At 38.8% G+C, this 12,884-nt stretch overlaps 1 protein-coding gene across 4 annotated transcripts in view; it reads right to left on the bottom strand.

Annotated features, from left to right (window-relative positions):
* LOC148031756 (uncharacterized) overlaps positions 1–12,884 on the bottom strand; it is an 84,689-nt gene that overhangs the window by 9,974 nt on the left and 61,831 nt on the right. The window contains exons 5-6 of one of the 4 annotated variants that reach the window (XM_087685407.1): positions 4,951–5,277; positions 4,375–4,860 (exon numbers count right to left, since the gene is read on the bottom strand). The exons of 1 other annotated variant lie outside the window; for it this stretch is intronic. In XM_087685407.1, coding sequence (XP_087541533.1) covers positions 4,585–4,860; positions 4,951–5,277 — 603 coding nt within the window. In that variant the 3' untranslated portion in view covers positions 4,375–4,584. 2 more of the 4 variants (XR_015691946.1, XM_087685408.1) reach the window with 2 other exon arrangements.

Here is a 12,884-nt window from a genome sequence, read left to right as displayed (position 1 = left end):
CCAAACCAACATCCAACTTGTATCATGACACTCTCATGTCAACAAACTTGAACATGTCATTATAGCATCAAAACAACTTTAACGTGCGTGGTAGAAAACCTTCAAAGTCTTTGATAGCGAGTTAGATTTAGAATTACATCGTGACCAAAAATGATGCAATCATCATAACAATTTACATGCTAGATGGTATCAAATGTTTAAGGTCATGAATGTATGGATTCCCTTGCCCATTTTTGAAAGTTGAATATATCTATTTTTGGCTTTTGCATATCTTTTGTTGATTTATTCAAGCTCATAGACTTTGATTTGTGTGAAGGCAAGTAGCTTGTTGTTTATATATTGAGTCGAAGAATTATTTGATGCAAAATTTAGCCATTTTCTAAATAATAGTGATCCTCTTTGTAATGCAAACCACGGTTGTAGTCTCTATTATAAAAATGTCTTCAATGAATTTGAGTATAAGGTTTTTCATAATCTAGTGATTGCAAGATAGGACTTTATCCAAGTTGACTTGTATTAGGTGGAAGAGATTTCTCTCTTATTTAGTGTTTTGATATTTAGGCAGGCCAATTTGCTAATTTGGATTAGTATGAGATTTTTAATAATCTAGTGATTGCAAGAGATGACGTTATGTAAAGTTGACCTGTATAAGGTGGAAGAGATTTCTCTCTTATTTAGTATTGTGATATTCAAGCAAGCCAATCTACTAGTTTGAAGTGGTATGACTACAAGAACATGTACAAGGCATTTCCACTACCAAAGTCCATGTATGGCCAAAACATCATTGTGAAGACTTTTCACATCATGGTGTCAAAAGTCTCATGTGCAAATGTTATATGAGGAGTACAAGAGCTTATGGCAAGAACATTACACAAATACACATTCGACCTAAAAAAGTCTATCAGAAAAGGCCTATGATGATTGCGCAAAGTGTAGGAATTGTGATGGCACAGAACTGGACAACAGGCTGATACATATGCAATGTTGGAGCATACGTTGAGCAATGCCACACTTTGAGTGATAGGTAGTTGCGCCTAGAGCCGAGGAATATAATCCCAGAAGGAATCACAAGCTAAAATGGCCTAGTTTGAGAGATTCAAGCCCTCCAATGAAGGTGGGTGGCTATGGAGGTAGGTGAGAGATTCATGGGAAAGTGGAGGGAGCTTCAACTTCCATTTCATTGTTTAAAACATCATTGTGATGACTTTTTAAATAGTGATGTGAGAGGTTCATGCCAATCCTGCACATAGTAAGTGTCTATCTCATTGTGTTTAAACAACTATGGTTTGCATAAATTTGTAGGGTACTTATTTGCAAATAGACAATGAGACATGTGCACTTGGTATAGTGTCGGTTAGATTATTTCCTAGCTAATCTTCAAGATAGACTTAGAGCATTCAATATTTCTACTTATACTAAGCTTTTGATAGTTTTTAACAAATTTACCATGAAACTATAGATGACTACAATCTTTACATTTTCATTTGTGGAGTAATATTATAGTCAATTCAATTGTTTGATCAAGTGACATGCCTACTTTAGTGGATGATAAGTTCTCAAATAGGAACAACATTAATATCCAATCTCAATATTGTTGACTTATGAAACTAATTCAATCTTTTCTTAATATATTTTTGGTTGGTTTGGGAGCTTCCTTTGAGTTGTCATATAATGAAAGTGAATTGGTTTGGTTCATTATTAATATTACTTTCTTTGGCACAAAGATTGATATCTTACATATATAAGGGGACAAAAGGTTCAAATATTTTAGGCCAAGAAAATAAAATTTGTACTATTGAGACAATGGTCCCCAAGCCTTGGAAAATTGAATTTGTTACATGAGTGAAAATTTTGAGTAGAGAATGACATTAAAGGCTTAAACATGTACTCCATTGCTAATTTGAGCAAGGAAGGGGTTATGGATTGATTTATAAACAAAATTTGTATATGTAAAAAGGGTGTTATGAAATAATTAATTCAGTAAAGGAAGGGGTTTGAACTTAATTCCTTAAAGCAACTATAAGCACATATAAGGGGTTATAACATCCAATAAGGTTCCTAGATAGGCTTTTCAAAGGTTGATTTGTGCAAGTGATGTCTCCTCTTTACTAAGCATTAATATCCCAAGATGCTCCCATACTTGGATATCTCAATAATGCAAAGATATAAATACAATATGAACTATTTTAATGTTTTTTGTGATAGCCCCGTTGTACGAGTAAATAGTTTGAAAATCGCATTCTTTAAGGATTCCCAACATTTAAAACAAATGATTGAACTAATGATGAAAACAAAAAGCTATTGTAAGTGACATTCAAGAATTCTAGTTTTTGTTCATTGCTTCATTTTAGTTTTTACCTTGTGCTTTAGAATTTTCAATCCTATTATCTTATGCATTTATTCCACAAATAATAGTATTCCACACTCCACATATTCACCTATCAACTAACTAGTCATTTTCTTTTAACTTTGAACCAAGCTTGGAGAAGGGATCATTGCAAGCGATGCAAAGTACATGTGACAACTTGGCTTCACTCAATGGAATATATTGCTCACAAGGCAATAGCCATTGCATATCAATCTAAGGGTCCTTGCACATGATGTACCCAAGGACTGCTCATTTATCAATAGCCAATGTACTTAACACCACACAAGCAGCACCATCATCTATTAAGCTATTACTTGCCAATGCATCTATGTAAGATCTCTACCAAAAGTAGCCTCGTAATCTATCATAAGATTATTTTGCCAATTGCAAGGCCAGATCAAATCTCATGTTGTTGTAATTCCTATATAATCCAAATAGGTCATTAACTACAATGTTTACATATATAACCCCCACCAATATGTTTGTGAGAGCATCACAAAAGTCATATTCCCACATAGGGCATTTGTTATTGTTGGTGACTTCAATTTTCTCACAATGCAACTACAATCAAACATGGCATATGATAATTGCAATTCCATTTGTCCTACAAGACAAATCCTTTATTAAAATCAACACTACATTATTCAACCTTAGCATAGATCGTTGAACCACTTTACCATTTCCATTGGATTTATGTCACTTGCCTTTTTTATTGCTCCCATCACTTTTTACTAATTTCATACCAATACAAAATTTTATTACTTCTTACTCTAGGCTATCTATTTATTTATTAACTACTCTTTGGTAAGCATTAACATCCAAACAAAATTCCCCCATCACATTGCCAATAGGAGACCCCTTGCTTGACAAGGCAAACTCAAACTTGGTAGTCTATCCTCGCAAAAGCAAAGTGCTTAATATGTTTTGCAAGCAATATAGAAGAGAAACAAGATGGAAGCTTGATACAACAGTGCACATAATATTTCTACTTACCTTAGAATGAGACACGAAAATGAGAGACTATTTTCTTTGCTTCTACTATGCTATCAAGATGAAATGAACTCAAATAAGCAGATAGTCAATCCATCATCAAATATGGCTTTGATCAAATGACAACTTTGAGACCTAAGACTTTACTAGACGTTCAATGCACAAGAGCTTCCTAATCATACTCAAGTTTGATTGGCAAATTTTGCACAAAGCACACTTAAGCTAATACACAACATCCACAAAAGTTCAACCCATTCTTGCCTTTTAGAAGTAGGTAATGAATAAGAATTAGAAGCCTCATATGGTTTTTCCTTTGATTTCAAAGGTAGGAGGAAAGACCAATAGTCTGCTACAAAAGTATTAGTATTACAGGTCTAATAAAATTCCCCTTCCCAACTATTCCAATGCCTTGGAAGATGTCACTTCTACATAGATTGAATGGCTTGATAAATTGAGATGCAACAATGGCAAATATAGATTGTGTATATGTGTGTGTGTGTGTGTGTGTGTGTGTGTGTGTGTGTGTGTGTGGGAGACTTCTCTTATTGAATGGGCACTAAAGATCTAACAAGAATTTACTTTTCAAGATATCGATGGTTGTGCTCTATTACTATTTTTAAGTTTTTGTACAATAGTATGTTTTTATAATGCGATTCGAGATTGTATTAACAAAAAATTATGGAATATTTACAATGCCTCTAATAGGGTCATTTCCAATAGTACGTTTCTACCTTGCTGAGACTCGTGAAATCATTATTAGTGTTTTCCTTTGCACTCCTTTCTACCTTGCTGAGACTCCTGAAATCATTATTAGTGTTTTCCTTTGCACTCCTTTCATTTTATCTCCATTTTTCCTTGAGAAAATTAGCCTTGCATCCCTACAATCCACGAATGCAATGGGCATTTGGCAAAGCCCCAAAAATGACCCAAGCTCTCCTTGATTCAAAGAGCTTTCCTCCCGTCTAGAATATCGTGCGAAGGGCAATGGGCCCCCCTATTCTACAATATGCATGAAATAGGCATGAAGCCCTCTAAAAAACAAAATACCTTTGGCATTATAAGTGATCCGTGTTTTTACAAGCGCCTTAGACTAAGAGTCACATCAAAAGAGTAAATCTTCCTAGGTAGGGTTGGTTAGCCCACCGAAAGAGCAAAAGATCTGGCATGTAGATGCATCAAAACATATATTCACAATTTACAAACTCGGGGCGGTGGAAGGTGGAAATTTATAATTCACGAAATGTGAGATTGATCCGGCCAGGTCTCAACTTGGTGGTGTGACGGAGGCAGGAGGGGGTGGTTTGTGGGCAGATGCGGGACACCCCATGAAATATCATTCTTGCGGGACCACCAAAAACGAGAACATCCCCGGATCCCAAAACGACCCTCTCGGCCTTGTCCATGTCCCTATCAACCCCAAACACGAACTCCGCTGAGTCGCCGATAGAGAAGGAAACCACAGGGACCCCCCGAGCCAGGCTCTCCGGACTCTCATCCCTATCCTGCTTCACACACACACACACACACTCTCATGAGATGAGACACACCAATTATCTCCGCCAGCCCATGAAACAACGCTCTCTCATACATACCTGATGCATCCCCAACCTGCCGCTCTTCCCATAGAAGTTGACCAGGCAGATATTCGGATTCATGGCCGGCATCTCGGCCGATTTACCAGCGGCCACCCGAGCTGCACTGAGACACTTGTCCACCAACGCCAAGAAGAAAGTAGGAATCGCCGGTGGTGTCGCATTGTCAACCCGAGAGCGCGTAGCTTCGTATGATCTGGTGGTTGGCTCCCAGTGCATCCCAAGGCACATCATCCATAAATGCATTTTGCTGTTATCGCCGTACGCAGGCCGATAAAAGCCACCGGGTCCGACACCCAAGTCTCTGCATGTCTTCACAATTTCCACCTGCCCACCATCCATATCTTTCTTTTTCTTTTTCTTTTTTTCTTTTCCCGTAATAGGAATCCATCTCTCTCTCTCTCTCTCTCTCTCACAAAACTATGCTAAATTGATTGATGCTGTGTACACGTCTCAGCACCAAGTATCAAGCAATAATACATATGGCATATTCTTGCAAAAGAGAGACACTCACCCACACAATTATTTTTCCAATACTACTGGGATACTCCAGAAGGGGTGCAACCCAACCATGAATCACGAAATTAAAACTTAAAATGGGCAACGGTAAACTACGACCTTCCCAAATACAAAACAATTTCCTCCTCCCAAAGGACGAACCAACTGGTTGTGCTAGTGCTCGTATACATTCATTCTAAGCAAAAGCCACCATCCTAACATGAGTCATCTTCCTCTCCAAGAGGTCTATGTGGGAAGGCTTTATTGGAGCTAAACCATTCACGAGTGCTCAGATCTTGTGAATTGCTGTACATTTCATTAGTATGTTATGGATTAGGTCGCACGTTCATTCATTGTTTGAGTTCTTGTCTTCTCTCTTCCACTGTTCTTTCTTCAGAGTGCTAGTTTTGACGTTTTGTGCTGCTGTCATTCACTAATTTCACATCTCAGCGTGCTGCATTTCGCTCAGAGTCTGGATCAGGCGATCCAAAAATGCAAGATCGTTGAGCTGTAAGACAAACAGGTGACTACATCTGGAGGGCAAACAATGAGGGCCGCAGTAAAAACGCAAGTGGGGGAGGTAAAAATGCAGGGTCTCCAGCATATAGAGGTAGTAGAATAGATCTCCCAGCCTCCTAATGAGGCCATCTAGCAGGGGAAGCAGTTGTTGAACCTCTCCAAGAGCTTGCGACAGCAAAATGGAGTAATATGCAGCTCCAGCAGTAGAAAAACACACAGTTTCAGCAGCTCAGGGAGCAGGAAATTAGGTTCCCCAGCCATGAAGTAGGTTGCCTAGTATGCAACAGGCCTGGGACTGCTAATTGCCCGCAGGGATACTCATGCCTTGGATTCACTGAAGCAAAGTCTTCATGGCAGCTTTGACATGAAAGATCTTGGTGATGCAAATCACATTCTTGGCATGTGAATACTCAGAGATAGATCAAAAGACTTACTCTATCTATCTCAGTAGAAGTATATCTCCAAGGTTTTGCAACATTTCAATATGGAGGGGGGGAAAACGATTAGGGTTCTATTGCCTCCATATGTGAAACTCGATGCAGAGGACAGCCCTACATCTAATGATGAGAAGACTAAAATGGCCAAGATACCATATGCTTCAGCTATTGGCAGTTTGATGTATGCTATGGTTGCTACACGTCCTAATATTGCCTTTGCAGTAGGAGTGGTTAGCAAATACGCGGCAACCCCTGGCAAGAAGCATTGGGATGCAATGAAAGGTATTATGAGATACCTCAAAGGCACAAAGCAGTTGTGCATCTACTTTGGGAAGCAGAAGGCATCTGTTGTTGGCTTTATGGATGCAGACTATGCTGGTCATGCGGACTGCAGAAAGTCCACTTCTGGGTATGTGTTTACTTTCACAGGAGGAGCAGTCACTTGGATGTCTAGGCTATAAAAGTGTGTTGCATTGTCTACTTCAGTGGCAGAGTATGTGGCTGCCACTGAGGCATGCAAGGAGGCTTTATGCCTTTCACGTCTGGTGGGAGAGCTTGGCATCATAGAGTTACCTGTTCTCCATTGTGATAGTGAGTGCTATCATGCTAGCACAGAATCCTATCTTTCATACAAAGACAAAGCACATACAAGTGAAAAACACTTCGATAGATACGTACTTGACAGCAAGAGCATCGAGCTTGTCAAAGTGCATACAGATGATAATCCTACAAACCTTCTCATAAAGGGTCTTTCAGCAGAGCGGTTTGCTTATTGCCGACAGATGAAGGGAGTTGGATAGATCTATGCATTTCAGCTTTGTACATACTAGACTTAGCTGATTATTTTCTCCTCTTAAGGCACATTGCCTTTAGGTGGGAGGTTGTTGGAAATAAAGGCCTTGTGCCTTTAAATGTGCTTGGGTGTGAACACACCCTTAGCACTCATACTTACACATATATATCTATCTAAAAACCTAAATATACACACTCGTCATTGTACCTATAAATGTGCTCACTCTCTGCTCTACTCTCTCTCACTCTCTCTGTCTCTCCGCTGCACATAAAGACTGACTGTCTCAATCTTTGTGCTTGACCCGTCACTACAGTTTTTGGCATGCTTTCATCAAGTTCTCTTGGTGGCTGCTTTTGGATGACTTTGGTGGTGCCATCTCTATGCTATCTAGATAAGATGATATCATGCTTCATCCATGGTCATCATGCTAACCAATTGACAATGTTAACAGACATAGAGAGGGTCACCTTGTTCGTTGGTAGCATGGTCATTTCTATTTGGATGATGGACATATGGCTGCTACATTGACTCTTGACCCCTCTAACTTACTTGGACGGTGGTTCCATGTTAGAGATGAAAGCCAACTTCTAGTATGGCATGGGTAGGCTAGACTTAGTAGTACCTAGCGGATTTGCCTATGCAAGTTTTGGCATTCCAGATCTCCTCTTCTACGCAATTATTCTCCTCTAGTGCATGTCTTGGCACAGAGCAAGGATATCCCTATCCTATAGTAGTGAAGTAGTGCTCCTCATGTGTCATTGGAACTAAGGAGGATGCTTGTAAGAGGGTGGAGGCAAGGCATGCCAATGCTTGCCATATGTTCATATGATGCGATGGACCCTGAGAGAGGCTTCCTACATGCAATGACATAGTCTAATGATTCAAATCCTGGGGCTGGTTTGACTTTCAAGTTCATGATAGGAGGTATGGATAGCAAGCCATGTTTGCTCGTCTATTCCCACATGGAAGGGCACCTCAACTGTTTGGTTGAAGATGGGGAATCCATGGTCATGATGTAATTTTTGCATGGCATTAGTAATAGACCTAGAGATTCAACTCTTTCCAGTTTTTGTAATCAGGGTTTGAGTATGGTAGTTTAAGTATGATCAGCATTGACTTGGTTTCTTTAGATGTGCCTAGACTAGGAATCATGACCCAAAGCTTGAGCCTTGTTGGAGTATTTTCACTAGTACTTGAAGCATTTTCTTTAAGCATCCCTTGACCTTACAGTGTGTGTTATGGTGGTACAAGTTTCTAGCAAATCATTGTTGTGGTATGGGACACAATGACGATTATTAGGGGCTTCATGTTCCCCATCACTACTAGATCCCTTATTTCCAAATAGGCCGTTTCCTAAATGCTATGCGTAGAAAAAACAATTAGAATTTTTATTATTTGAGCCCTCAAACTGTTGCACAAAATCCTCCTCTCCCTCACCGTTTAATTTTTGCTTCCTTGCATAGGTGTATAGAGATTGTTTTGTCATGGTTTAATGTATAAAAAGTAATAAATCACGCATTGTGACAAAAAGAGGTAGTTTAAGTATGATCAGCATTGACTTGGTTTCTTTAGATGTGCCTAGACTAGGAATCATGACCCAAAGCTTGAGCCTTGTTGGAGTATTTTCACTAGTACTTGAAGCATTTTCTTTAAGCATCCCTTGACCTTACAGTGTGTGTTATGGTGGTACAAGTTTCTAGCAAATCATTGTTGTGGTATGGGACACAATGACGATTATTAGGGGCTTCATGTTCCCCATCACTACTAGATCCCTTATTTCCAAATAGGCCGTTTCCTAAATGCTATGCATAGAAAAAACAATTAGAATTTTTATTATTTGAGCCCTCAAATTGTTGCACAAAATCCTCCTCTCCCTCACCGTTTAAGTTTTGCTTCCTTGCATAGGTGTATAGAGATTGTTTTGTCATGGTTTAATGTATAAAAAGCAATAAATCACGCATTGTGACAAAAAGATAGGGCAAATTGAGACCAAACCTCATGCTTTGCCACTACCATATATCCACGACCACTTAATATATTTTTCCATATTTTTCTAATGTGTATTCCTATTTTTCTTTTATTTTTTCCATTTTTCTCTATTTTCCTCTATTTTTCCAATAAAAATTTTGATATATTTTCAGAGCTATAGTTTTTGATTCTTAGAACAGTAAAAATATAGATTTTATTGGCATTTGATCCCATGTGTATTGATTTATCCCATCCGAAAACACCAAAACCCCCATTTTTCTCAAAAAAATTTAGGGCTAGCTCCTTGGTCTCAGATGACAGTTGGGTCTCATCCTAGAGTCTATATATACTCCACTTCTCCATTCTTGTAACAAATCATATCCACTTGATGAGAGGGAGGTTCCACTCATCACTACACATTCCATTCACCTGTGTGGTTTGTATGGTACATCCCATGTATTATGTAGTGTTATCGATTCCATTGCCCATTCATTCATTGTTTGAGTTTTTGTGTTTGCGCTCATTTTTCTTAGTGTTCAACAGTTATGACTCTTCCACTTTCATCGCTCATTTTTGCAAGGCCAACTTTGTATTGCCATGTGGGCAAATTAAGTGGCCACTTGGGAAACAAAAAGTATACCTAATGCATGAGAGGATGCTCGTATGCATGGGCTACTTAGGCATGGATACGAAGGTGATGTAAGGGTATCCCTATCATGGTGATTCTAAGTGCATTTAACAATGTAGCAAGGGCCATGCTAGGAATCAGAACTTTGAAGTAGGTGAGTTGGAAAGAGTTTGATCTTGATCGACCACCTCCTCTCCTAAATTGTGCATATTTGTATGGAAGGTAACTAGGACTTGATATATGCATCCCAATTAGAGAATAGAGAAGAAAATATACATAACATTACACAGATACAAAACTTCCATCATTTTGCATGTGATGATACTAGATATTGGTGGTCTCCACATCAATGAAGTCTCTCCTAGCCATAGGCTCCGGATTCATGACATCCAGGTAGCTTAGTCTATGCCGCATTTTTAAAACATATGGGATAATAGTTTAAAAGATTCAGGTTGAAGAAGGAATACGGTAAGAACAAGTTTCTAGTGCAAAGGTGAAGCACACACTTCTAGAAAGCCATGATGAAAGGAGAAAGGACATGTCAATGGCTCAAAAGGCAAATGTTTGGGTGCTTTAGGTTGAGACGTTCCTATTCCTAGCCACTTGCTTGTGTTCATATGGATGCTCAATTAGCATTAATATATGACCAGCAAAGTGGTCAATATATTTGATTTTTGAATATTACAAATCAGAGTGTTGGGAAGGAAAATCAGATTTAACATGGAGCATACATATAATAAAGTTATAAAATGGGCATGACACAAAATGACCTTGGATGCACAAATGAGCCTTCCAAGGCCTTGAAATCACTACCGTGGATGTCAGCATAATTATAAAATTTCATTTGGAGATGTTGTCGTTATACCCTATGGTATTGTGAATCCCTGTGGTTTATTCCAAGACATCTATAATGGCTACAAGAGGCCAGTTGACTATAGACTTCTCACATCAAGCTTCCTTTGGCTGCTGTCAAATATCAGCCAACCATGGTTCCAAGAAGGAGAATGGTCAGTTTGAGGAGAGCAATGCACTATTGTTGTTCCTCCATTCTCAACTTCCTTGGAGACATGATTGCCCACACCTTGAGTGTGCAAGACCTCCTTAAATTGGATTTCCAAGTTTTTTTTTTTAAATAAAGTGTGAGAATTGTTTGATTACCAAATGGCAATGCCCAAATTTTCACGATGGTAATTCCTTGTTTGGCATGCATATTTGGTCAAACCATTAAGGATTTATACTTGGCAATGGCTTATTGCTTAATATTTAATCTTTGCTTATGTGTGGTTACTTGCATAAAGCTTCATGTGCCTACCGCTGACCATAATTGTTTGGTCTGTTAACTCAAAAATCCGAGCATGGAAACTCCAAGATGACCTATATGCCCTGTTAAGGGATCTGTAAGCTCACTAACACCCAGTCTATCATACCACAATACAAAAGAAGGTGGTAGTGGTCATCCATATGCTTAATCTTCGACATCATGTGGCACCCATATCTATTACTGAATCTCGGGTAGTTCACTATATGTAAACCCTCTATATCATATGCATTCAAAAGCCTATTTAAAATTACCCTTAATTGTGAATTTTTTCTAAATTTAACAAACTCCTTTTCTATTCAATTTGTGAATAACTCCTTTATCAAACACCCTTGCATATGTAAATTAATGTGTAAATATGGTATTTTAGAAATCCATTCTTTTAAACCCACATGATAGGCTTACATATTTATGAGTGATCCCCCCAAGTATTGGATGCCCCACCGCCACTTCATGTATATTCTTTGCAATCAGCCCCATCTCTAAGACCACAAGGTGAGGTGAATGGGACTCACCTCAAAGTTTGATTGTGAGCTAATGCTGATATGAGGGTGCAACTATCTAGGCATTGATGCTCTTAATAGCATCTCTATGATTTATGCTTTAATCTTTTTGCAATCTCGACTAAATACTTTCTTTCTCAAACGGGGAATTGCCAAATCAAATCCTCATGTCAGTAGGATTTAGCAACTAATTCAAGCCAACACACACAGCCCATCGAGCTTAGACAGTCCAAAAGCCCATAAGCTGGCTACCAAGAGAAAGATAGCACAAATTATTTCATCAGCAATTGATTACTTTTGTGCAAGGCAAAGTTGGTGTACCCGTTTATAAGGATGTACAATCTAAGTGTCCAAATGCACATAGTGCTGGACATTTACGCTTACACCAGACTTTGGCAATGCATAGCTGGTACTTGTATTAGCCGCACAAGGATCCCTTTGCTAATGAATATGTGCATGAGTGTACAGTGTGTCAGCCTCATGAAGTTGACTAGCACAAATAGGCTGGATTCTTAAATTCCTTAACAATTTCTGAAAAATTAGTGTATCCATGGATTTTTGGTGGAATTGCTAAGTATACCCTTGGTCATGATGCAATCCAGAAATGGTGGATCAATTGTCGTCAATGGTCCATTTCATCTTTGCTCAACAAACAATGCACTGACTTGTTTGTTTGTCCCTTCATTTGCCAGGCAAAGCATCTTCAATTCATGCTTGAAAACAATCCAATTAATATCAACCTTCATAACCCTTCTGCTGGAATCCTGACGTTTTGAATGGTGCAGCCCCTTGAAGGCCATCTGATGAACAGCCCTTATTCTTCATAGGTTTACATCGGGCTCTTAGCTACCATTTTCGAAGTTTCCTATCACTCTTGTCAACGAGCAGTCTATTTGCCAAATCCATTTGACCAATTCCAACAACTGAAGAGCTCCACAATTACCAATCTGATGTCAACGTTCCGAAACTGATTGTACCTGTCTATTTATAGCCATGCTGTACTTATCATAATCGCGTAATGTTGCATACAAGAAGCAAAATTTTGCCATTAAAATCATCATCATGAAGCATTTGGATGCAAGAGTGTCTATGACATAATAAAATTCTTGCTGAAAAAGTTAAGGTGAAAGATAATTGTTAATAAAAAACGCCTTCTTGGACACAAAGGGTCATCCACCATGCTCATCCCAAAATAAAGGCCAAGCCATAAAGACAGATGAACAGACAAAACAGCACTCCTCTACACACACACCCACAGTCACACCCACAC

This window comes from Lygodium microphyllum, chromosome 9, assembly GCF_053477565.2.
Source record: "Lygodium microphyllum isolate KBCC chromosome 9, Lygodium_microphyllum_v1.1.10, whole genome shotgun sequence".
NCBI classification, from domain to species: Eukaryota; Viridiplantae; Streptophyta; class Polypodiopsida; order Schizaeales; family Lygodiaceae; genus Lygodium; species Lygodium microphyllum.
Note: the sequence above shows the minus strand (reverse complement) of the source record. Positions and strands in the feature narration are given on the sequence as shown.